At 42.1% G+C, this 27,064-nt stretch overlaps 1 protein-coding gene across 13 annotated transcripts in view; it reads left to right on the forward strand.

The window, feature by feature from the left end:
• Nucleotides 1–27,064, forward strand: part of ZNF185 (zinc finger protein 185 with LIM domain) — a 220,858-nt gene that overhangs the window by 86,092 nt on the left and 107,702 nt on the right. For 5 of the 13 annotated variants that reach the window (XM_029606612.1, XM_029606614.1, XM_029606618.1 and 2 more), the window contains exons 13-19: nucleotides 37–78; nucleotides 3,902–3,991; nucleotides 5,577–5,657; nucleotides 12,176–12,244; nucleotides 13,667–13,747; nucleotides 16,184–16,252; nucleotides 19,139–19,219. In XM_029606612.1, the coding sequence (XP_029462472.1) occupies nucleotides 37–78; nucleotides 3,902–3,991; nucleotides 5,577–5,657; nucleotides 12,176–12,244; nucleotides 13,667–13,747; nucleotides 16,184–16,252; nucleotides 19,139–19,219 (513 nt within the window). The remainder of the gene's footprint in view (nucleotides 1–36; nucleotides 79–3,901; nucleotides 3,992–5,576; nucleotides 5,658–12,175; nucleotides 12,245–13,666; nucleotides 13,748–16,183; nucleotides 16,253–19,138; nucleotides 19,220–27,064) is intronic. The other 8 variants (XM_029606622.1, XM_029606626.1, XM_029606620.1 and 5 more) reach the window with 6 other exon arrangements.

The following is a 27,064-nucleotide window of genomic DNA, read 5'->3' on the forward strand; positions in this document are numbered from 1 at the left end:
CAAATGATGTTGTTCATTGGCCTTTGTGTCTTACAGCAGTCCAACGCAAGATATACCTACACCCTTCCTGGCTAAGAGGTAAGAGTGGTATTTCAGGAATTAGATTGAATGGAGGTGATTTCCAAACCAAGCTTCATTTCATTGATTAAATCTAAATCCTTGACATAACCTGAAGCATTCAGCATTCAAAGCCATGACTAGTGTGGAATAATTCTGTCTGAAAGGTAACCCTTTTCCCTCCTGGAAAAAGGTGAATTGATGGAGGAAAGGTGAGTGCAGGGTAGAGAAGACAAAATTGGTTCATTCCAAATGGTCATTTTATTTCTTGTCCCATCTCTAGAAGAATGATTCCTTTCTCAAAGGCCAGTTGAGAATTATGTAGAAGTAAATTGAAGGGCGTCTTGTACAAAAAGACTGTGGACTTTCAAAAGAAACCTTAAAGATTACACATAATCTAAGGGCCAGAGCACATGCTAAAGCCATACGATACAGCAGCCTTTATTAACTCCACAAACATGTACTGCTGCCTCTGGCTCATTTTTGTAGTGGAAGGCAGGAGGATATCCACTCTGATTATGCACACTTAACCAACCAACTAACCATTAAAAGCTTAAGAATATGAAATAAATCATTTCATCATTTCATTTAATATCACCTAAAAACTGACAAACTTTCTTATCAAGAAACTCAAGAAAGAAAAGTATCATTTCCTTCTTTACATTACCTTGTTTACAAATTTTATTAGCCTGACACTTGGGGGCAAGAAACATTTAAGATCATTTATGTGGGTCTCCTTAGGGCTATCCTTCAGTGGGACAAAGATAGGTATTGTGCTATATGAAAGGACATTTTGTTTCATTTATTGAAGCTGATTTGTCCATTTTGCCATTACCTCCCCCCCCCCCCAAAAGTGATTTACAATAAAATATATATTTAAAAAAACCCAGTATCAACAGCATCAAGCATAAAACAACAGTGCCCCCATTTAACAACATCAAAACTCCCCCAGTCCTATCCACCAGGAATCCCCCAATAATAAAATCATAAATCATCAGCAATAGAAATTGAAACAAAAATAGAAGATTCTAGCACCTCCACCCAACCCAATATAAAATACTTCTCAGCAGCAAAAAGACCAATCTATAACATACCTACTACCTAACTGGTGCTAGCCCATATAATAGTATTTATAGCCAAGTTTTTCATTTATCTGGAATGACAATAAGTTCTGAACAAATTCCAAGAAGCAACATGTTCCATAATATTGAACTAAAGCATGAAAAAGCTTGTTTCATTGTGTCAGAGAATTTCACCACAGGAAATGTAGGAATTCCCAACAGTGACTGCTATGAGGATTGCAAAGTCTTCAGAGAGACATATTGGTTTAGTAACTTTGTCAGGTACTGGAGGATGCCTTGATGAAGGCATTTAATATTAAACATTTATTTTTATATATATCTAACATACTTAGAAGGAAGTGCTATCTGTCTACAACAGAGAATTGAAGGGATCATTTGCATACTTTTCCCAGCAGTCTCAGAAGAGGACTCCAGAGGCCACTGTGAGCCATCTAGATTTCTGCTATCACAGCCTCTTTACTGTTTCCAGCAGCAAAGAACCTGATGACTCATTTGCATATTTCCCCCAGCAGTGACACTAGAGGACACCATGTCCTATCTAGGCATAAGCATACACAGTGCCTACAATCTGTCTAGCAGCAGAGGTCCTGAATACTCATTTGTGTAGTTTTCCTAGCAGCCCTAGTAGAAGTAGATGCTAGAGAACTTTATGAGACAGCTGGATTTGAGCTTTCATAGTTTCTCCACTGTTTCTTGTAGCAGAGACCCTGAAGGCTCAAGTGTATATTTCTCCTAACAGCTCTAGTAGAAAACTCTAGAGGACCCTACATGCTGCCTAGGTTTCAACTTCCACAACTCCCAAACTATTTCCAGTAGAATTAAACTAGAAGACTCATTTGCCTGCTTTTCCAGTAGCCCCAGCAGAGGACTCTCTGAGGTATCTGGGTTTGAGCTTTTACAGCTTCTCCACTGTTTCCTGCAGCAAAAAACCTGAAGGATCATTTGCATAATTTTCCCAGCAGCCTCCAGTAAAGGATTCCAGGAGATATTGTGTGCTGCCTAGGTTTCAGCTTTCACAGCTTTTCCACTGTTTTCTGCTACTTGTCCTAGCAAAGGATATCAAAAGCTGTCTAGGCTTCAATTTTATAGCTTCCACATTGTTTCCAGCAGCAAAGAACTATAAGACTCATTTGCAAACTTTTCCCAGCAGCCCCAGCAGATGATTCCAGAGAACACAGTGTGCATTCTAGACTTCAGCTCCCACAGTTCAGCTTCTACATCCCCCCCTACTTTTGCAGTAGATGATCAGAAGACATTTGCCAAAATACTACATCCTATACAATTTCAACAACAGATGTATTTATTTGATACAATAACAGGGAATTAATTCAAAACAATCATCAATAAGGTGTGTAACCAGGTAGTTATAAGTAGATCTGGAGGATGACTCACAAGCAAATATAAAATAAATCAATTGATTAAAAGTAATTTAGAATAGTTTGAACATCTCTGCTCCCTTAGACATTTTAAATTGCTAACAACTAAATAAAATCAAGATGCAGACAGTAGTCTAGCAGTGAGAGGGGAGCTAGCCAGTCGTTTGCATTGAGTGACACATGTATGATTATTATCTACCAGTTGGTGAGCGGTTGTAGGTGTGCACTTGGTGGAAAGAGCTTCTAACCCTCAGAGGATGAATCCAATATCTAGAAGCTAGAGCTGGGGCTCGGGCTGGTGAGGGCACACTGCACTGCAGCTGGGGGGAGGTGCTCAGCTTGGAGAGGCAGGTTGTGCTGGGGGTGGGAGGAGCTTGGCCTATGGGGGCTGGCTGAGCTTGTGCTGGGAGAGTTCAGACTAGCCTTGGGGGAGGTGATGACAGGCTATGCTTGGGCTGGGGCTGTGGGGGCAGGCTGGGCTGGAGGGGGAAGGGCAGGCTGCTGGGGCTGGAGAGGGGGAAGACATTAAATAAGACCCACTGGGGAATTTCCATGGGTGGCTAAGCTGCAGCTGGAGCTAGGAGGGATAACCTGAGCTGTGCTTCTCCTGGAACTGTCAGGGGAAGGGCAGGCTGGGGATCTGAGTGGGAGGGCAGGCTGTGCTGGGGCTGGGAGGAAAGCAATTAATAGAGGCCTCCTGGGAATTTCCATGGGTGTCAGCTAATTTAAAATTATCTTAGCTCCTTAAATAAAATGGGAAGCCATGTAACCCACAGTTAGTGGGTATAAGTCCTACTTGACTAAAGTCAGAGAAGGCAATTTTCAAAAGTTATTTACCCATATAAATGGCTATTTGCCAATGTAAATTGCCTGTCTGAAAATTTCTCACCCATTTTCCCAGGTAGAAATTATGTGCTGGGATCAGCAACGCATGTACATTTACCCGTGAGAAAAGTAAGCAGGATTGGAGGCATGGATAGACTGGGGGAGGCAACAACACACTTAGTTTTACATATTCAGACCTACACAGATTGTTTCACAGGGAAAAAGTACCGAGAGAAAAAGTACAGGTCTCTGTGGTTACTTCGTCCCTACGCAGTTTTCAGAAAGAAAGCACATGCATACTTTTCTTTTCAGAGCTGGTGCAAAGTCTGTGGATAAAAGCGTCTGTGGACTTTGCAACTGCACGCTGATATTTTGAAAATTGCCCCTTCATGTACAATTAAGACCCCCCATGTTTGCAACAAACTCATACATATCAGAAGGGCCTGCTATTCAAATGTTGTGTGACCACATTAGTGTTCATTGAGCGCTCCCAGAAACTGCAGGTCAAGATCTGTCTGGAGTGAATAATCAAACTTCCATTTGTTTCTGTTTTCCTTGAAGAGTCGAGATTCAAGAGGACTACAATGGAGATAATAAGAACCACACTCTGCCTGCTAAAATGTCCCCGCAATTCAGTACTGGACTTAACAGGTGATGCTTTCTACACAATTAACATATGTAGATCTCTGTGTGCTCCTACAGACATAACAACCACACAGGCCGATTCAGAAAAACGCGCGGGAGAGCTGGCGAGCGCCCGTTCTCCCAGCGCGCGCAGAGGTCACTCTCCTGGGTGCGCGATTCAGGAGGGTGGCCTATGCAAATTAGGGCGCATCCCTAGTGCCTCCTTTTTGACAGGAGCAGCGGCTGTCAGTGGGTTTGACAGCCGACGCTCAATTTTGCTGGCATCGGTTCTCGGACCCGCTGACAGCCATGGGTTCGGAAACCGGACGCCGGCATAATTGAGCGTCCGGTTTTCAAGCCACGGGCCGATTTTTAATTTTTTTTTTAATTTTTGCTTTTTTTTTACTTTTGGGGCCTCTGACTTAATATCGCTATGATATTAAGTAGAAAGGTGTACAGAAAAGCAGTTTTTTCTGCTTTTCTGTACACTTCCCCGGCACCGGCAGAAATTAACACCAGCCTTTGTAAAATGTGCGGCTTGGCTGCACATTTTACTTTCTGTATCGCGCAGGAATAACTAATAGGGCCATCAACATGCATTTGCATGTTGCGGGCGCTATTAGTTTCGGGGGGGTTGGACACACGTTTTCAAAGCGCTATTACCCCTTACTGTATAAGGGGTAAAGCTTCCAAACCTGGGCTAGCAGTGCGCTCCGCTGGAGTGCACTGTACTGTATCGGCCTGACAATGCATTACATGTAAATAACATTTCTCATTGATAGACATGTAGGAGGAAATTGTCAGCAGGTCAGGTAAGTGGAAGGTCCACGCGTGGACCTTCAAGCAGTTTCTCCTTGAAAATTGCAAGCACCATGGACTCTGAACTTGCTTTAAATGCAGGCAGACTGTGCAGGAAAGTCCATGTGGGGATCTGAAAATGAAATCCTTGTGCTTATTCTCTCTCCCCCAACCTTCCCAGGAATGCCCCTTTTTCCCTACAACTAAATCTAGCCACCTTATGAAACTCAGCAACTAGATTTAACCACTGGGGAAGGAGACAATTTTCAGCCCCAGGGATTTACCCAGGTAACTCACTGGTTATCTAAGTAAATTCCTTTGAAATGTGCCCTTGTAATGTAATAAGGCGTGGGTCTGTAGGAGCCCAAAGAGTAAGGTGGAAAACCAGAGTTTTTGTGTAAGGCCAAACCTCTGATAAATCTTCCCTATCCTCATAGCACCTACTCTGTGAAAGACAACTCCATTACTTTAGGCATGGGCACAGAATCGGAGAAATCATTTGGTAGACCAGACCCTTAAATATTGATTAGTGATTAATTCCTGGCGCATGCTAGCAGAACAGCATTAGGGATTTATTGTTTCAAATCCCGACCTTTCACTAACTCCATATGACTTCATTGTATTCTCCAGATCCTTTACCTTAGTTTACATAAGCATGGAAATAAGTTATTGATGTTGTGACTGCTCAATTTATAAAGTGTCCCCTTTCTGTGTCCTACTTCCATTCAATGTAATGAATGAATGAATCCTAAATTATAATGAATTAATTCAAACTGTTGGAGACCATTGTGATTTAATTTTTGTTTCTATTCAGTAATGAAGAAAGCAAAAAGATCCCTGATAAATCACCTACAATGGAAACTACGACAAGAACAACTTTTACCAGTAAAGAAAGGTAATCTATCAGCCTTTTCCCGCACTATAATCCATTTAAAGACAATAGAATTGTGTGCCAAAGATCCATTATAAAACGTACACCAGTGCAATGCAACCAAACATACTGTTAGCTTCTCCAGTTGCTTTATTAAATTGATTGAGTGGGCAGCAGCAGAGCAACATGGGCAATTCCTAAACAAATGAAATGTTTTGGATAGATGTCAGTCTGGTTTTCGCAATAGTAGTAGGAACACTGAGACCTCACATCTAACCCTGACTGATGATTTACACAGGAGTTTGGATAAAGGCTCAGATGCATTGGTGGTCTCCATAGATCAGTCCACCACATTTGACTCAGTGGACCATGACATTCTTAATGATAGATTCAGGATCCTGATGTTGAGGGTGCCGTGGTTCAGTGGTTTACCTCTGAACCACAGATCACAATGGGTTAAAACTTAGCAGGATCTTTCAGAATCTTGGGATTTAAAATGGCAGATACCCCAAAGTTCCATACTCTCTCTGTTGTTAAGACATATGGGGCAGATTTTCAAAGGTACGCGCGCGGCCTACATTTGTGCACGCTACCCGGCACACTAGTGCACCTTGCGAATGCCGAGCCCTCGGGGAGACCAGCTGGCTTTCCCCATTCCCCCCCCTCCACCTTCCCCTCCCTTCCCCTACCTGTCCCACCCCCAGCCCGAAACTCCCCCCGTACCTTTATTACACAAGTTATGCCTGCCAGCCAACTGCTGGCACACAATCCCCTAGCCCAGCGGCCATGGAGAGGCCTCTGGCCACGCCCCATCCTGCCCCTGGACTGCCCCGCCCCACCCATGCCCCCGGACCGCCCATTTTTCAAGCCCCGGGACTTACACGCGTCTCGGGGCTTTACGCGAGCCGCCGGGCCTTTTGAAAATAGGCCTGGCATGTATAACCTCCCTACACATGTAAAGCCTCCTGGATTTACACACGTAGAGCTTTGAAAATCTGCTCCTATTTGTCAAGCCTTAGGGGAGTCTAATTAGAAATATAGGGTTCCAATTCCAACCCTATGACAATGGCTTCCAAATTTACATCAAGCGGGGTATAGACCATGATAAGAAGTTAGATCTTTCCAGTTGCCTAGACGAAATATCTGTATGGATGCTTAATCCTAAAAAATCAGAGGTACTTTGGATTAAGAGGTCTATTATGAAATTTCAACCACCTCAAATTGGAAGGAAAAATCCTTGAGATTATCATAAATAGAGCTTCTCAATCCAGTCCTTGGGGCACACCTAACCAGTCAGATTTTTAGGATATTCACAATGAATATGCATGAGATAGATTTGTATACAACTGAAGCAATGCATGCAAAACTATCTCATGCATATCCTGATTGGTTAAGTGTGCCCCGAGGACTGGGTTGAGAAGTACTGCCATAGATGCTGATCTCAGCTTGCAACAATATATTAACAACATGGTTAGAAGCTGTTTTGCACAAATGTGAATCATTTGTAATCTGTACCCTTAATCTTTCTAGAGAAAACAGCATGACAGTGATCCACACTCTGGTTAGAGGACAACTAGACTACTATAGTTCTCTTCATATGTTTCTGAATAAGAAACAGCTTCACAGATTGCAATTTGTACAGAATATAATAGCATATATTTTATTAGGAGTTAAAACTTTACAACCATGTTACTCCAGCATTATATCAGTCGCATTGTCTACCTGTAGTGGCAAGGATTGATTTTAATGTCCTTGTATTCATTTTTAAGGTCATGTCCAAATCAGTCCCATAATATGTGTGAGATTAGCTCTTAATGATGATCCACTAATTAATAACACTAGTATATCCTGGTTAGTATCAATTTTACAAATCTGAGTTCATTACATAAAAGTTTTCTGGAAATTCCTACAATACGCCACACACACCTGGGAGAAACCAGAGACCATGCGATCTCAGTAGCCAGACAATGCCTGAACATCAAAGAATGATGTCAGAAACTGGTAGTTTTAAAAAGGGATTGAAAACATGGATGTTTCAGCAGAGTTTTGTTTAAAACTAACCAGTTGGCCTATTAGGTTATTCAATATATATACTGTATTTCTTAAGAAATTACAAAATTGCATTATTAATTACATATAATTGTATATATGATAATCATCACAGCAAAAGAGGCATAATCTCATTCATTTCATGTTTTATATTGTTCTTTTATTATGTCTGTTTTATTTTGTAAGCTACAGACCCAATATGGCAAACAAGCAATCTGGCTATAATAGTAACCACCACCCCAAAGAAATATAATATAACATAAAACAAGGGGTAAGTCCATCAACATAATCAACTATTTAATATTGCATATCAAAGACATTTGGTATAAAGCTTAGAAAAATAATTTTAATATTTTATTATAATTAAATACATAATGAAAATATTCTTGTTCACAGAAGCTACCAAAAAAATCACAACTGCTTCAGGGGAACATCCATTCTCATATCATAAAAACAACCTTCCTATTTATCACAGCACTGCTGTGGAAAGTTTGGCGTTAGAACGGTGAGTGTGTGTTTTGATTATATATGACAAAAGGTTTCTGATTTTAGTGAAACATTCTGATGGCCCTTGCGGTGCTGTGATAAATAGGAAGGTTGTTTTTAGGATACAAGAACGGATGTTCCCCTGAAGCAGCCCCTTGTATGAAGCGAAACATGGGCCCCTGTTGGGATACAAGGATATCTTTTTAAATTTAGAAGCCCTTCTTGAAGAGGGATATCAGGACACCATTTTGAATTTAGAAGCATGTTTGAAGATTAGGAATAATATGTGAATTTGGAAGACTCTGAACATCACTCAGTGTCGGCATTTCTGTAAACTGGAGCTTTAGAAGTTGTTAGAATATTGTCTGAAGTGGTTCAAGGATGGGATAGGGTTATTTTTCCATCTCTGAAGCTCTGAAATACTAGTTTTTTTCAATGAATATTGTTTTTTTCGATTATAGTAGGTTAAATATGTGTGACATATGAATGGGATGGCTTGAGCCTTCATATGAGTATGAGTATGTCTGGCAGAATGTTGATTTCACTGTTTTTATGATGGGATTGTTAATTTGCAGTGACCTTTGTGTGAATGCTGTATTTTTTGGTAGCTTTTGCAAACAAGGATATTTCTGTTATGTATTTGATTGTAATAAAATATTAAAATGATTTTTCTAAGCTGAATACCAAATGTCTTTGATATGCAATATCAAATAGTTGATTATATTGATACTTACCTCTTGTTTTAGGTTATATTATTTTGTAAGCTGCCACATCATTGGCGTGTGCAGTATAGAAATAAGTTTAAATAAATAAATAAATGAATCGCTCCATTTTTTAATTTCCATCCTGTAGTCACTAGAGATCCTATGGCCCTCTTAGGTCTACAGTCCTGGGGTATGTTTTGCCCACAGGCTTTAGCACTTAAGCCTGAATTTTCAAAGCAGATTTATGCACATAAATCTAAATTGAAAGTTTGTGGGTGTGTGTGGAACTTGGCCCAGCAGCACACACACACACAGTTCCACCTTTGCAAAAACAGGTGAATTTACCTGCATATGTTCGAAAATCTAAAGTATGCATGGAAATCCTTCCCACACTCTGGAAAGGATGCATGAAATTGTGTTCTCAGGAAACAAAATGGAAGCCGATCCAAAGTGGCACAGTAGCAATCAGGAAACAAAGATCAGTAGAAACAAAGATTCCTTTATTGATCTAGTAGAAATTGTGTTCTCTGCACATACTTTTATGTGCATAGACCCCCAAGTTTGGTTTTCAAACAGCAATTTGCATGCAAAAACTGGGGTTTCTGTACATAAATCCTTTTGAAACTCTGACTCTGTATGCCATCAATGGTGCTCTGTAAATCAGAAGAAAGCTAATCAATATGAATCTTTCTTGAATCTGGAAAAACAATGTAATTTATTTGTGCAGTTTGCTAAAACAAAAAAAAAAAAACCTTACATAATGCAGAGCATGTATGGCTTACAAAAAGTATGCTCTATGGGGTAGATTTTAAAAAGTATGCCCGCGCGTACTTTTTTTGCGCGACTGGCGCAAACAAAAGTATGCCGGATTTTAATAGATATGCACGTAGCCGCGCATATCTTTTAAAATCCGGAGTCGGTGCGCACAAGGCTGCACAAAATCAGCAGCCTACGTGCGCCGAGCCGCACAGCCGGCCTCGGAGGGAACTTTCCTTCCACCCCCCTCCCCCGCACCTTCCCCTCCCTAACCCACCCCCCAACCCTATCTAAACCCCCCCTACCTTTGTTGGAAAAGTTACACCTGCCTGAGGCAGGCGTAACTTGCATGCGCCGGGCCAGCTGCCGGCGCGCCATGTTCCGGTCTGGGGGCTGGTCTGGAGGCCACGGCCCCACCCCCGGGCCAGAACCATGCCCGCGGCCCCGCCCCCGAAATGCCCCTGATGACGCGCCGGCCGCGACATGCCCCCTGACACTCCCCCCCAGGAAAGCCCCGGGACTTACCAATGTCCTGGGTCTTTGTGCGCACCGGTAGCCTATGCAACATAGGCTCGGCGTGCGCAGGGGGAGCTTGGGGCAGGTTTTCGAGGGGTACGCACGTATCTTTGAAAATCTGCCCCATGTGTTTCTCTTTCCCATACCAGCAAACAGTTGAAGCAAGACTCTGACTGAGGATTTTTGTTAACAAAGATGGTCCATAATGATGGAAGTTATCATGCCCTACTGCAGCCATGTTAATATGAGATATAGTGGCCAATTTGGCAACCTCTAAAATTACTAAGAAGGAAGACATCAGGGGTTAATTTTGTAATATTATCCTTGAAAGAAATCAGCAAATATTTACACCAAGTTATGTGCATAAGTCTGCTTTGGAAGTTATCCCAACAATCTACCCATACAATTTACAGCTGCTAAAACTTCAACGCAAATTGTTTCAGCAAATTAATGTGCATGCAAATCTAAGCTCTTAAACATCTTCACCCCCAGGATAAACTTACACATGAACTTGACATATGCACATAGATTTAGCCATATATTAGGAAGATAACTTTGTAAAAGGCCATTTCTGCACAGAAGTCCCTTCGAAAATTACTCTCCTTATGACTAACAAAGAAAATAGAGTTCTCATAGCCCATAAAGCTGGAAAGCTCATGCCTCAATAAATTGGTTAGTCTTGGGATGTGAATCGTTTTTCTAACGGATGAAAATATTGTACGATATTTTCTCATCCATCAGGTATCGGGGAGTCCCCGAAAGCGATAGCAAAACCCCACGAAATTTTCTTATTGTTTTTTTTGGGGGGGGAAGAAAGGGCACACAGAAAAAAGAAAAAACCAAACCCACCCCGACCCTTTAAATTGAATTATTTAGCATCCCCCACTCTCCCGACCCCCCAAAAAACTTTCCTAAAGTACCTGGTGGTTCAGCGGGGGTCCCAGGAGTGATCTCCCGCTCTCGGGCTGTCGGCTGCCACTAATCAAAATTGGAGTCTAATCTCTATTATAACAATAAATTATCTTTATTGAAAAATCATACAAAAATTTTTTAGAAATTCTTCATCTATTACAAACCCTCCTAATACTGAAGAATACCATCAAGCTAAAACACATTCATCCATCATACATTATTACTAATTAAAAAACTATAATCACTTACTAGCACAAACCAACTTGCTAATTTAAATTATGTAGACAAAAATATCCAGCACAAGTGCTTCAAAATTCCAATTAGAAATAATTTCACATTCCAACACAAATGAACTTGCTATCATAGAATTCACTAACTCCATTATAATATATGAAATAATTTCTCCTTAACCATGAATTCCCTATTTTTTAATTGTTACAATGATTCCTTGAAAAATAATAATCCTTAGATTGACTTCCTGGATTCTGATCTCTGCTTTGGCCTTTGACCTTCCTTGCTTGCTGCCTGGACCTGATGTTCTGTCTTGGAACCATCTCTGCAGTCTGCTCTGACCTTTGGCCTGTTTTCGGTTACTCCTACCTGCTGCCAGCTCTCACCTTAGTCTGTCTCTGAACTTGCATCTGCCTGATCGCTCTAGGGACCCACCCAAGTCCTGACGGCCTCCAGAACCCAAGGGCTCAGCCTGCAGGGGAGACGGCTATTATAAGCGAAGCTCCAGCCTGTCCCGCCGCAGGTTGCATCTGCCAACTGTCGGTGTGGGCCCAGTGGGCTTGTCCACTAAGTGGTACCAACCACCCACAACTCTAAGGGGGCCACCAATACCGAGCTTGTTACAAAATGCCAATTCCTTTCATTTATAAACTAAGCTTACTGTCATCAAGCAAATCAAAGAGAATGAGCAGCCCTCATTTATATACGAGTCACCATCTTTAGTAGCTCAGCTGCTATGCAGAATTAGAAAGGTTACCAGAAAGATTATGAATGAATACACGTGATATTATTGGGTTGCTAAATTAGCCTGGACAAAAATACCCTTTCATAGTTTAAGAATATTTATCATCTGAATCAAGGGTTTATCTGTGTCCATTTTGCTTGCAGCAGTAATACATACACAAAGGATCCTGAATGGAAGTCCAAGCTGAACCCTTTCAGTTCTGCAGAGATGAGGTAACAGTGGGAAAGGATGGAGGGAATGCAGTAGTGTGACCCTCTTTGTTTCAGCTTTAAAAGTACTTCACAACCTGAGTGATCGCTGCATGTAAGGGTCAGGGCTGGTGCTGGTTCCATGTCAGTCCAAGGGTCTCAATGTTGTACATGAAAAAGTTGATTCTATATGAGCTTTCTGTCTACTGCCTATGGGCTTCCTATTGTTATGTCTCTGCTATTGTATTGAACTGTATTATGGCTTCATTAGGTGAAATTTAACTAGCAGAAATCCTTACTTATACAGTGGCTGACATCACATGCATAATTTAGGTACATGACGTTTTAGACTGGAATATAGTTTCTAGCCTTAGAATATTGCCATTTAGGACAGGTGTAGCCAACTCCTCAAGAGCTACAAACAGGCCTGGTTTTGAAGAGAATCCTAATGAATATGCATAAAATATATTTGCATAGCATGAAGGAAATTAGTACAAATCTATCTAATCCATATTCATTGTGGATATCCTGAAATCAGATCTGTTTGTGTCACTTGAGGAGTGAACGTGACCACCCGTGATTTAGGATCTGAACACTCTGTATAGGTTTCAAAAAAGGAGTAAGAAAATAGACTTAGATTTACACTGGAATCCTAAGAATTAAAAGAACAAGTATTTATATTATTGAATTCCATCTCTGGCACTGTGTCCATTTTGCTTGCAGCAGTAATACATACACAAAGGATCCTGAATGGAAGTCCAAGCCCTATCACACGGCTTTACGCTAATGAAATAGGTGTAGTTAAAATTCACATTAAAGCCATGTGATACAACTTCGCAGAACTGTGAGCCCAGCCCACTTGGCCAAAATTCCCACCCCAATATCCTCCCCTTTTTCTCATTTGCACTGCACCAAACGTTATGGTGCTTTCGCATGTGTTAATGGTGTTTTCGCATGCGTTAAAGGCATTTTTTGCATGTGAAAACGCCATGTAGCACTTTGATAAATGACCCCCTTAGTTTCCAAGATTAGCTGAGCAATAGTTGTTACCTCAATTGCTTAGAGGAGCCACTTCTGATAATTCTCTTTCTTTCTTTTTGATGTTGTCATAATGTTGCTGTTATCTATGATGTCAGTTTGTAAAATTGGATTATTAATCTATTTTTATGTTAGTCTTGTCAATTGCATTGTCAGTTCACCTTTGTTTTTACTTGTACTTGTCTCTATGTTGTGTTTAAGATTGTGTACGTATTTTTTTATCCAACAAGAGTAGTGGATTGAAGGAATACCAATAATTTTAAATAAATTAATTAATTTCCAAATAAGTCATGAAACATAGTGCATGCTACTTTACACAGAGTAGCTATAGTTGGTAAAGGAGACATGAAGAGTTCTTGAAATGACATTATTCATCAGTATCATCTTTTATTTTTGTGTGTTTATCAGCATGGAAACAACTAAGAAGCCCTTTGAACCACTCGTCCAGAATGAAACCAAACCAAAAGTCATCAGCTCATCTGAGAAAAGGTAAACTGCAACACAATCCAGTCTCCAAGACCTAGAAATATCTCAGAAACAGGAAGTATATTAGTCTTCCCATTTTAGTGGTATTTACTTTTCTGAATTAATGTTCTTGGTCTTGATTTTAAAAATTATATAAAATGAGAAACCTCAATGCAAATGTTACAAAAACTGAAGTTTTGAAACACCAACAGCCCCCAAAATAAACTCCTGTATAACCTGAATTCTTAAAGCAAATATTAGATAACTTTGAGCCAATAAAGAATATCCTACAACATGGAGTTCTAATTGTTCATCAGGACTATGAGACAGGGATGTAGACATTGTGAGGAAGTGGCTTAGGTTTAGGAAATGAATCAACAAATGGCTGATGTTAAAGTAGCACTTCTAGCAATTTAGTCAATATCTCTTCATTCGTTAGAATGGGGGTCACCAGTTTTTATGTCAAAATGTCTAACAGTCTGTAACAAACATCCCTAAAACAAACAGGGGTGGATTTATGATTTTGCCACCTATAGGCACATTTGGTGCTTTCAACCCTCACCTACTGTTAAGTGTCTGTTACAGGGTACTAGAGGGCTGTTCTCTGCTGAATCTTATTCAGCAGAGCTAGAAGGCAGCAAATCATAGCCAGGCTGCTGCCCCTAAATATTTGCAGCCCTAGGCACAGGCATAATGGGTACCTATTGACAAATCCAGGGCTGGCAACAAAATCAACTTTTCTTTACAAAGTCAGCCTCAATCACCAGTGAAAATCAGTGGTGGAGGGTAAGATCATCCCTCCTGATGAAATCCACCCAACAAAACCATACCTCATCCTGGCTACCACCAACAAAATTATGGTATACTAGATAGAGAGATTGTCTATGTTATGTTTGGTACTAGTGAACCCCTGGGCCAAGGTGAGAGGTGTCTCTGCCCACAGGGAGGAGCCCTGTGAGCTTCACCGCCAGCAGGCATGGTCTCAGCGACGTCAGACACAGCTGTAGAATAGAGTCTTTATTGATAGCAGAAAGAGACACAACCCGGGGAGCGGGAAGTGCAGAAAGTAAAGTTCAGAGCAGGGGGTATACCCAACAATGATGTCTCAGTAGTGGCCCGCGGAGCGGGGTATGCCAGGAAGTCTTGCAGTTGTGGAGAACACTCGGAGGTGCAGATCCAGTAGTGGCCCACGAAGCGGGGTACACCAGGGATGAATCTCAGAGATGAAATAAGAAAGCTATCCGAGGTGCAGCAATAACCTGTAGGCAGGGTATACCGGAGTAGCGGTAGTGGCCCGAAGCACAGTAGTGGCCCGAAGCACAGGGTACACTGCAGGGAATCCCAGAATGAGGCTTAGACAGTAGAAGTCCGTGGAATTAGGTACTCACAGAAAGTAGTTCCAGGAGAGGTTCCGGGGAAACCGATAGCAGTTCAAGGCAGAGGGTCCTCTGAAAAGTGGATAACTAGAGATGATATAGGGCCCCTAAGGAGCGGGTACCCAGATTGTGTCACGCCAATGTAGAAACTGGAACCGGAAGTCCAAGGAGCGGAATTCTGCAAGAGGTAACTCCTTGCTAACTCGTAGAAGTGAAAGGCCAACTAGCTTAAGTACCGAAGATGGGAGATGTCATCCAGGAGGGATACCTCCGAGCTTCCCGCCATGACGTGTACAAGAGTGGCCCATGTGCGTGTGCACCTAAGTGATTCCTGGACCAAGATGGTGGTCGGCAGCACCCACGCCATCCCGGGAACACCAGGCTGGTCTGTGGTGGTTGGCGGAGGCTGCCATTCATCCAAAGGATAACGATGTAGTAGCAAAAGAGGTGAGCATTAGTGGTCACAGCCATCTGCAACCATCAGGCATAACAGTCTACAACCAGATACAGCTGAAAAGTCATCATCCCCCAAATGGAAATAGAATACAGTTCAGCATCTTATATCCAAAGTCCTATTATCTGAAAACTCTATCCACAAAAAAAAACAAACCCATGACCTTCAGTCTGTTTTCTGTTAACCAGAAAAACCTGATTGGCTTCATGCTTTCCATTTTCTGGCAGAATTCCTATAATCTGATCAGAAAATTCCCATGCTAGTATGGAATGTGTATTATCCAGAAAAGTTATATATATCGAACAATACTGGTCCCAGCCATTCCAAATAAAAGGTATTCTATTGTATATGTAACTAAATGCCAGATCTTTTCATTTATAAATTAAATTTACTGTCATCAAGGATTAATTACTGCAAATCAGAGACTGAGCAGCCTGCATTTAATACCTGAGATCCCATCTTTAATATCTCATCTGCTATGCAGAATTTGAAAAGTTACCAGAACGATTATAAATGAATATACGTGATATTATTGGGTTGCTAAATTAACCTGGATAAAAATACCCTTTCATAGTTTAAGAATATTTATCATCTGAATCAAGGCTTTATCTGTGTCCATTTTGCTTGCAGCAGTAATACATATACAAAGGATCCTGAATGGAAGTCCAAGCTGAACCCTTTCAGTTCTGCAGAGATGAGGTAACAGTGGGAAAGGATGGAGGGAATGCAGCAGTTATTGACTTGGGTGTGACCCTCTTTGTTTCAGCTTTAAAAGTATTTTCCATCCTGATTCAGAGTGATCACTGCATGTAAGGGTCAGGGCTGGTGCTGGCTCCATGTCAGTCCAAGGCTCTCAATGTTGTACGTGAAAAAGTTGATTCTATATGAGCTTTCTGTCTACTGCCTATGGGCTTCCTATTATTGTGTCTCTGCTATTTTCTTACATGATTGCATAAATTGTGTTGTCATGAACTGTATTATGGATTCATTCGCTCAAATATAACTAACAGGAATCTCTGCTTATACAGTGCTTGACATGACATGCATAATTTGTGCAGATAACTTCTTAGACAAGAATGAAGTTTCTAGCATTAGAATATGGTCATTTAAGGCAGAAGCAGCCAACTCATAATACCTCTGTATCGCTCAATGGTGAGACTGCACCTTGAATACTGTGTACAATTCTGGTCGCCGCACCTCAAAAAAGATATCATTGCGATGGAGAAAGTACAGAGAAGGGCGACCAAAATGATAAGGGGACTGGAACAGCTCCCCTATGAGGAAAGGCTAAAGAGGTTAGGACTTTTCAGATTGGAGAAAAGACAGCTGAGGGGGGATATGATAGAGGTGTTTAAAATCATGAGAGGTCTAGAATGGGTAAATGTGATTCAGTTATTTACTCTTTCAGATAACAGAAAGACTAGGAGGCACTCCATGAAGTTAGCATGTGGCACATTTAAAACCAATCGGAGAAAGTTCTTTTTCACTCAACGCACAATTAAACTCTGGAATTTGTTGCCAGAGGATGTGGTTAGTGTTACGGCTGTGGCTGCTGTGCAACCGCCTCACCACCAGGGGTCCCTCTAGAGCTGGCTTTCCTGACAGGCCCAGTCCATCTCCTCTGTCCACTCTATGCTCTGGGTGTGCCCTTATAACCCTGCCTGACAGTTGCCTCGGTGCTTCGGCATCGAGCTCACCTGGGCTCCCTGCTCTAGCCTGCCTTGCGTGGCCTTCGGGCCTTCTACCTTGTCTTGCCTTGCCCTGCCTTCGGGCCTTTCCTTTCCTTGCCTTGCGTGGCCTTCGGGCCTTTCCTTTCCTTGCCTTGCGTGGCCTTCGGGCCTTTCCTTGCCTTGCCTTGCGCGGCCTTCGGGCCTTCTGTCTTGCCTTGCCTTGCACGGCCTTCGGGCCTTCTGTCTTGCCTTGCCTTGCGCGGCCTTCGGGCCTTCTGTCTTGCCTTGCCTTGCGCGGCCTTCGGGCCTTCTGTCTTGTCTTGCCTTGCCTTGCGCGGCCTCCAGGCCTTTTACCTTGCCTTGCCTTGCGCGGCCTTCGGGCCTTCTACCTTGTCTTGTCTAGCCTAGTCTTGGTGGCCTTCGGGCCTTCGGTCTTGCCTTGCCTTGCGCGGCCTTCGGGCCTTCTACCTTGTCTTGTCTTGCCTTGCCCTGCGCGGCCTTCGGGCCTTCTACCTTGTGCTGTGTATGGTCTTCGGACCTTCTGCCCTGCCCTGCCTTGCTTACTGTGCATGCGGTCCTACGGGCCCTCTGCTCTATTGTCTGTGTGTGTGTGTGGCCTACGGGCCTACTGACCTGCCTTGCCCCGCTTACGGTGTGTGGCCTACGGGCCTTCTGTGTGTGTGTGTGGCCTACGGGCCTTCTGACCTGCCTTGCCCCGCTTACAGGTGTGTGGCCTACGGGCCTTCTGTGTGGGTGTGGCCTACGGGCCTTCTGGCCTGCCTTGCCCCGCTCACGGTGTGTGGCCTACGGGCCTTCTGACCTGCCTTGCCCCGCTTACGGTGTCTGGCCTACGGGCCGTCTGTGTGTGTGTGGCCTACGGGCCTTCTGACCTGCCTTGCTCTGCCGCCTGCCCTGACCCAGCCTAGACCCAGACACTGCTTCTTGCTGTCTGCCCTGACCCAGCCACGGTTTCCAGCCATCCCTGTCTCTCTCCACCTGGAGCCACCCCTTTGGGTGGTGTTCACTACCCCTGAACTCAGCCCAAGCGTAACAGTTAGTGCAGTTAGTGTAGCTGTGTTTAAAAAAGGATTGGATAAGTTCTTGGACGAGAAGTCCATTACCTGCTATTAATTAAGTTGACTTAGATAATAACCACTGCTATTACTAGCAACAGTAACATGAAATAGACTTAGTTTTTGGGTACTTGCCAGGTTCTTATGGCCTGGATTGGCCACTGTTGGAAACAGGATGCTGGGCTTGATGGACTCTTGGTCTGACCCAGTATGGCATGTTCTTACGTTCTTATGTTCTTCTTCCTCAAGAGCAACAAAAAGGCATATGCAGAATGAATATTCATTAAATATATTTGCATAGAGTGAAGGCGGTGCTTACAAATCTATTTCATGCATATTCGATATGAATAACCTGAATTCAGATCTATTTGTAGCTCTTGAGGACTAAACTTGATCTCTGATTTAGGATCTGAACACTCTGTATGGGTTTCAAAAAAGGAGTAAGAACTATTGGAATCACAAGAATTAAAAGAACTAATATTTATATTATAGAATCCTATTTCTGTATGAGTCCTTGGAAAGCTCCTGGATGTCCCGGTACTGATATCACCCTGGCATTCCTCTTCCCATCATTCCAGTTCTCCGGATGTATGACAGCATCCTGGTGCACAAGTCACTGTAGCTTTATTCACACCCCTGAAATGGCAGTACCTGAGCCCTTTTAGGAGCTTCAAAAACACAAAGATGCTCTTTGAATCTCAGTTCCTTTCCAAATAAGTTATGAAACATAGTCCATGCTACTTTACATAGAGTAACTATAGTTGGTAAATTCATGAGACATGAAGGGTTCTTGCAATGGAATTATTCATCAGAATTATCTTTTATTTTTGTGTGTTTATCAGCATGGAAACAACTAAGAAGCCCCTTCAACCACTTGTCGAGAATGAAACCAAGCCAAAAGTCATCGGCTCATCTGAGAAAAGGTAAACCGCAACACAATCCAGTCTCCAAGACCTAGAAATATTAGTGCTCCTACTTTTGTGATATTTACTTTCCTGCATGAAAGTCCTGTGATCTTGATTTTAAACATTAAAACCTGTAATTAAGACATCTCAATGATAATATTACAAAAACTGAAGCTTTGAAACACAAACAGCCCCCAAAATAAACCCAGGCCTGCTTAGTGGATCACTTATCTGATTCTGTTACAATGAATATCCGGGGAACATTACCCAAGCAATTGTCCTGCTCATCGTCCCACTGAAAATCAACCTCAAAGCCTCTAAAAGACTTACACCAGCAACTCCTGAATTACTTGGCAGGATCCTTCCTAAAAACTTTATCCCAGAGAAAAGCTCGTAAATGTTTGGGATCAAACAAAACATATTAATTACCTATAAACTTGGCAATCCACCTTTATGAACATGTTCCTTTTGCATTGAATAGTAACATTACATCATACTTTACACAGTTACTAGTGGTTTCTTGTTAAATCCACCTTTATGGACATTTGAAAAAAGATTCTGCTCCAAGGTCCAGCAGCTGTTGCCAAAATCCTATATTGTGAATTTTCATTTTATTTTGTTTGTATTCCATTTAAACAAACCATCCAAAGAAATTATACTAGTTACCAGAGCAATATTTAAAAAATCCAAGACTTATCTCAAAACAAAGAAAACATAACATTCCAGAATATCCTCAAACAAAACTTAGGGATTTCTTGTATCAAGCCCCCAATCAGTAAGGGGAAGGAATATATACTGTAAAAGGAAATATAAATCAGAAAAAAAAAGAGAGAAGCAATATCTGAGCAGATAATCCCTAGATTGCCCTAATAGATTCTCAGACACTCCCCAGAACAGATTCCCCATCTTCCAGCTTCACAAGAGAGGGTCTCACATGTACCCACAAGAGATTTACCCAACTGAAAAGACTTTAATTGACCTGGATCAGCAAAAATACAAACTGTTACCTGCATATTTACCCAGTTAGAAGGGAATTTCCTACATTGTGAACTTTGAAAACAGTTGTGGTGCTCACCTTCAGGAAAGAGGAGAGGGTCAAGAAGAAGGGCAGAGCCATACGTGCCAGGGATTGCTGTTATTGCTCATCATCTGTAGCTCGTTCCTCTTGCCAGAGGAGCAGAGATGAAGACAGCTTATTGCACAGGTCCTGGACCCCTCATGAATTCACATTTTCCTTAAAGTGTAATTTTTAAAGTTCATATTTACCGGCTTCAAATTGAAATTAAGCTTTGCCCTTGACAGCTTAGTCTTCAGCCTCTAATATTATAAATTTCCATAGCAAAAAGGTTACGTTGTTACAAGCAAACTAGATTATAAATGAAGATAAGGGATTCCTACAAGAGAAGGATTCTGATATCATGCATAATGATAGTAATTACACAATGAAAATGAAAAATTGTATAAAAAATATGAAATGTGAGAAAAATTATGTCCAGAGATTCGGTCGAAGCTATTCTATCGAGGCATTTTTATGGGGAGGAAGGGGAAGAGTTAGACTCAGCAATTCCTCCTACTCTGATTCCGCTTCTAGGTCAATCAAAAATGGCCTTCTTCTGGCTATGGCACCATGACCCTTTATTCTCAACTACAAGGGAATTTTTTTCCCTCTTTTATATTCCTTCCCAACTCACTTAGCTCAGTCATTGCAATAACAGTCCTTGACCAGGAGCTACACACCAGAGATCCTTCGGGAACTCTATAATAGATCCTAAATCCATCCACTAGGTGTTGCTGTTACACGATAACTGGAAATCCCTCTCTCCATGGACTGTGAATGTTGTCTCCACAGCATCTCCAGTCCTGGCTGACACGTTATTTGTGCTCTATCGGCCCGATTTTAAAAGGCCCGTGATATAAAAAATGGGGGTTATGTGTGTGGCCAGGCCCTGCGCGCATTGCGCACATTTTACAAAAGACCCAATCACACACGTAACCCCCATTACATGCCAAAGTGCTGGGCCCAAAGAGTTGGGCGGGGGGCTGGGCCAGGACAGAGCCATTACCTGCTGCCCAGGGAAATGCGTGCCGGCCGGCTACTACTGCTCAGAAGGAGCAGTAAGGTAAAAAATAAAAAGAATTCTAATAGGTAGGGGGTAGGGGTCGGGGAGGAGAGGAGAGGGGAAAAGGTAGGAAGGTTAGATGGGGTATAGGGAATTAAGGAAGCCCTACTCGCGTTGCTTTGTAAAATTAACCCCCTGTGTGCGTGATTCGTGGGCCGCCCGCCCGCCCATGTGTGTGCAGATTTTAAAATCTTTGATATATTATCTACAACCAGCAGTAGCTAAAATGTCATCACCAAAATGGAAAGATAATACAACAGAGCAAGGCTTCCCAAACCTTTCCTCAGGTTCCCAAACCCAGACAGATTTTCAGGATATTCACAATGAATATGCATGAGATAAATCTGCATATATTGAATCTCCAGTATATGTAAATTTATCTCGTGCTTACTGAGTCTCTAGTATATGCAAATTTAAGAACATAAGAACATGCCATATTGGGTCAGACCAAGGGTCCATCAAGCCCAGCATCCTGTTTCCAACAGTGACCAATCCAGGTCATAAGAACCTGGCAAGTACCCAAAAACTAGAGATGTGAATCGTGTGCCAGATCGTCTTAACGATCAGGTTCGGCTGGGGGGGGGGGGGAAAATCTGATCGTTAAGATATGTGAATTGGAATTGTTTCTGATTCCAATTCACCGCTAATTTTTTTTTAGGGAGGCCTGTGCCGCTAAAAAAAACCCCACCTGACCCTTTAAATCGACCCCCCACCCTCCCGACCCCCCCAAAACCTTTTAAAATTCCCTGGTGGTCCAGGGGGGCCTCGGGGAGCAATTTCCCATTCCCGTTCCCAGGCATCAGCTGCGCTAAAAAAAATGGCGCCGATGCCCCTTTGCCCTTACCATGTGACAGGGTATCCGTGCCATTGGCCGGCCCCTGTCACATGGTAGGAGCACTGGATGGCCGGTGCCTGGGAACAGGAAATCACTCCCCGAGGCCCCCCTGGACCACCAGGTAATTTTAAAAGGTTTTGGGGGGGGGTCGGGAGGGTGGGGGAGGCTAAGGGGGGTCGATTTAAAGGGTCGGGTGGGTTTGTTTTTTTTTATCGGGCCATCGGCGACATTTTAATTAGTGGCAGCCAAAATGGCACCGATGGCCCGAGAGCGGGAGATCGTGCCGGGCCCCCCCCCCCCCCCCCCCACTGGACCACCAGGTAATTTAACATTTTGGGGGGGTTTAGGAGGGTGGGGGAGGGTAAGGAATTGGTTTTAAAGGGTCGGGTAGGTTTAGGGGTTGTTTTGGTGTGCCGGTTTTCCCGCCCTCCCCCAAATAATTTTCGTGCCCTATTTAACCATTTAGGACGATTTATGACGATAAATCGGGGGCAGTTGTTTTGTATCTTGCACTCTAACGATTTAGGACAATTTTAAAATTATCTGACGATAATTTTAATCGTTCAAAAACGATTCACATCCCTACCAAAAACTAAGTCTATTCCATGTTACCATTGCTAGTAATAGCGGTGACTATTTTCTAAGTCAACTTAATAGTAGGTAATGGACCTCTCCTCCAAGAACATATCCAATCCTTTTTTAAACACAGCTATACTAACTGCATTAACCACATCCTCTGGCAACAAATTCCAGAGTTTAATTGTGCGTTGCGTGAAGAAGAACTTTCTCTGATTAGTTTTAAATGTGCCACATGCTAACTTCATGGAGTGCCCCCTAGTCTTCCTATTATCTGAAAGACTAAATAACCGATTCACGTCTACCCGTTCTAGACCTCTCATACCTTTAAACACCTCTATCATATCCCCCCTCAGCCGATTCTTCTTCAAGCTGAAAAGTCCTAACCTCTTTAGTCTTTCCTCATAGGGGAGCTGTTCCATTCCCCTTATCGTTTTGGTAGCCCTCCTCTGTATCTTCTCCATCACAATTATATCTTTTTTTAGATGCAGCGACCAGAAGTGTACACAGTATTCAAGGTGCGGTCTCACCATGGAGTGATACAGAGGCATTATGATATTTTCCGTTTTATTCACCATTCCTTTCCTAATAATTCCCAACATTCTGTTTGCTTTTTTGACTGCCGCAGCACCCTGAACCGACGATTTCAATGTGTTATCCACTATGACACTTAGATCTCTTTCTTGGGTGGTAGCACCTAATATGGAACCTAACATTGTGTAACTATAGCATGGGTTATTTTTCCTTATATGCAGCACCTTGCACTTATCCATAATAAATTTCATCTGCCATTTCGATGCCCAATTTTCCAGTCTCACAAGGTCTTCCTGCAATTTATCACAATCTGCTTGTGATTTAACTAATCTGAACAATTTTGTATCATCTGCAAATTTGATTACCTCACTCGTCATATTTCTTTCCAGATCGTTTAAAAATATATTGAAAAGTAAAGGTCCCAATACAGATCCCTGAGGCATCCATTGCCCACTCCCTTCCACTGAGAAAATTGTCCATTTAATCCTACTCTCTGTTTCCTGTCTTTTAGCCAGTTTGTAATCCACGAAAGGACATCGCCACCTATACCATGACTTTTTACTTTTCCTAGAAGCCTCTCATGAGGAACTTTATCAAACGCCTTCTGAAAATCCAAGTACACAACATCTACCAGTTCACCTTTATCCACGTTTATTAACTCCTTCAAAAAAGTGAAACAGATTTGTAAGGCAAGACTTGCCTTGGGTAAAGCCATGCTGACTTTGTTCCATTAAACTATGTCTTTCTATATGTTCTGTGATTTTGATGTTTAGAACACTTTCCACTATTTTTCCTGGCACTGAAGTCAGGCTAACCTGTCTGTAGTTTCCTGGATCGCCCCTGGAGCCCTTTTTAAATATTGGGGTTACATTAGCTATCCTCCATGCATATTCATTGTGGATATCCTGAAAACCTAACTGGCTGTGGAGTCCCTAGGGCAGGTTTGGGAAGCCCTAAAATAAAGCATCTTATATTCAAAATCCTATTAACTAAAAACTCTCATTATCTGTGTTCCATTAGCCAGAAAAACTTGGTTAGCTTCATACATTCCATTTTCTAGAAAAATTCCTATAATCTGAATTTTTTAGATCAGAAAATTCCCATACTAGAATGGAATGTCCGTTATCCATAAAAATTATGTTCATGGAAGATGGTGTCTTGCTGAGAGGTTTGGTTTGGAACTTCCTCAGTTTAATTTTCCTTTTACTTATACCTCATATGAAACGAAAAGGTCGAGTTCGGGGGAGTTCTCCAGTTTCCTCCCCCAGTGACCTGCTACATCCAAGAATTGATGGGTTTCTTACCCCCACATCTGAACTTTCGGGTACCGGTTCCTTGATGGCTAATGTCAGGGAGTGAACCGCATTGCTGCCGGACTTTCAAACAACTCTCAGCCCCGGAGAACCTACTACTCTCCTCCTCCATCCTGTTTAATTTTAGTGGAAGAAGACTTGCATATTCCTTGCCCTGTTATCCAATCGAGCTCTGATGCATCTGGAGTCACTTCCTCCACTGCTACCATGAGATCTGTGATTCAGGAGACCACACAGAGCGATCTGCTGTCATCGAACGAGGCGACTGCATCTTTGGGTGAAGTAGTCTTGTCAGAATCCAGCTTCAGGCTTCAACTCTGGTGAACTTTAGGGAGGTGGTTGCAACTGAAGCCGCCACAGGAGAGCTGTCATTGAGTGCCCCTGTTAAAGTTATTCACAGAATTATCTTGGACAAACCACAAGTAATAACCTTAGAAACTGTTTGGACTGCAATTAAGTCTTTGGAGAAGTCTATATCTTCCTTAGTGGATGTTTCTTCAGATATGCTCCGATGCATTCAGGACTTAGAAGTTGTAGTTGCCTCAGATGTTAAGAAATTTGAGGTTAAGGATAATCAGATTGCTTTGATTCAATGTTCAATCCAATTTAGTTCAAGGTGGTCCAAGCCAAGACATTTGAAAATGTGGAAAATGCCTTAAGATACTTAAAATTTAGGGGATCATTTTGTAAAGCTTATCATGTGCGATAATCCGCTATCGCATGCGAAAAGTCCCTTTCCACGTGCGATAGCTTGCTAGGAGTGGAGTCGGGGCGGCGAGGGAGGAGTCGGGCGGACTCCACGGTCTTCACTGGCAGCGATAAGGTAAACCATGTTATCGTCGCCAGTAGCGCGCCCAATAGCACCACCTTTCACGGTGGTGCTATTGGGTGCGAAAGCCGGCAGCGATAACACCGTGATGGTGCGATGGCTGCCAGCTTTCACAGGCCTGCCCCCCACCCCCCGTTTTTGCTGGATTCACCATTCTGCGATAGAATGGTGAATCCAGGCCTTAGACTGGTGAATTTTCCTATTCTTTCACCTTTTGATGTGTTTAAAAGATATGCTTCTGAGATTTAAAAAATTTACCCTGAAGCTATGCCAATGTTAGCCAAGCTTATTTTCTTCCAACCGAATCTCGTGCTTAAGATATGGCCAAGGAGAACCTCTCGATCTGACTAATTTCCACAAAATTTCTTCTGATACTCATGTCACATCTAGAGGGACATTTTGGTTTCTTTTGTCTTCTCCGAAGACCGTGATTATATATTAAGATTGTTTTTTCATGATCGAGTTACTCTCTTTTTTGGTCAAAAAGTTTGGATTTATCCAGACATAACTCATGTGACTCAAGAACGCAGGAAAAAGTTTCTTGCCATGCACCAAGAAGTTTTGGCTTCTGGTGCTTCATTATTCATGTAAATGTGCGGTGAAATATTCATCTAGGAAGTATTTATATTTTGAACCATCTCAATTTTGATTTTTTTGGACTCTCATGCAGATAGTGGCTAATTTTGTTGATCTATGTTTAAATTGTATAAAATGTGCATACCTCTCAGTTTAATACTTTTTACCAATTCCTGTGTTTCGCTCCTAACTTCCTCCACTTCCCCTATTTTTCTTGTATATTTGAGGGTTATTTCTTTGTTATTTTTGGAATTTATACCTTAATGTTATGTTGTATCTCTCAAGTTACTGTACAAGATTTTCTTGTGTTATTTAAATAGCATAAATAAAAAATAAAAAAAAAATGATGTACATGGAACCATCCTGGTCTCAACCATTCTAAATAAAAGGTACTCTGCTATAACTAAATGCCAGTTCCTTTCATTTATAAACATTTACTGTCATCAAGGATTAATAGCAGGAAATTAAAGAGACTGAGCAGAATCACAAAAGTTACCAGAATGATTATGAATTGATTATGATTATGTGATATTGAGTTGCTAAATTAGTCTGGACAAAAATACTCTTTCATAGTTTATTTATATCTATCAAGTAATTCTAGGCTTTATCAGCACCTGGACATACAACAGCTTTCCAAGTTCTCATGCAGTGTGTAGTGCCAGAGACAGAATTCAATAATGTAAATATTAGTAATTTTAATTCTTAGGATTCCAGTGTAAATCTTACTCTAATTTCTTACTGCTTTTTTGAAACCCATATAGAGTGTTCTGATCCTAAATCAGGGATGGTCAACTCCAGTCCTCAAGGGCCACAAACAGGTCTGGTTTTCAGAATATCCAGAATGAATATGCATCAGATAGTTTTGCATGCGCTGTCTTCACTCTCTGTGAATATATTTCATGCAGCTTCAGTTTGTGGTTCATGAGGAGTTGGGCCACCCCTGTCCTAAATGACCATATTCTAATGCTAGAACTATGAGGTCCATATTCAAAAGCATTTAGCCAGCTAACTCAGAGGTTATCCAGCTATATGAACATTTGGGCACTTATCCAGCTAAATTCTAGCTGGCTAAGAAGAAAG

Source organism: Rhinatrema bivittatum, chromosome 6, assembly GCF_901001135.1.
Source record: "Rhinatrema bivittatum chromosome 6, aRhiBiv1.1, whole genome shotgun sequence".
NCBI lineage: Eukaryota > Metazoa > Chordata > Amphibia > Gymnophiona > Rhinatrematidae > Rhinatrema > Rhinatrema bivittatum.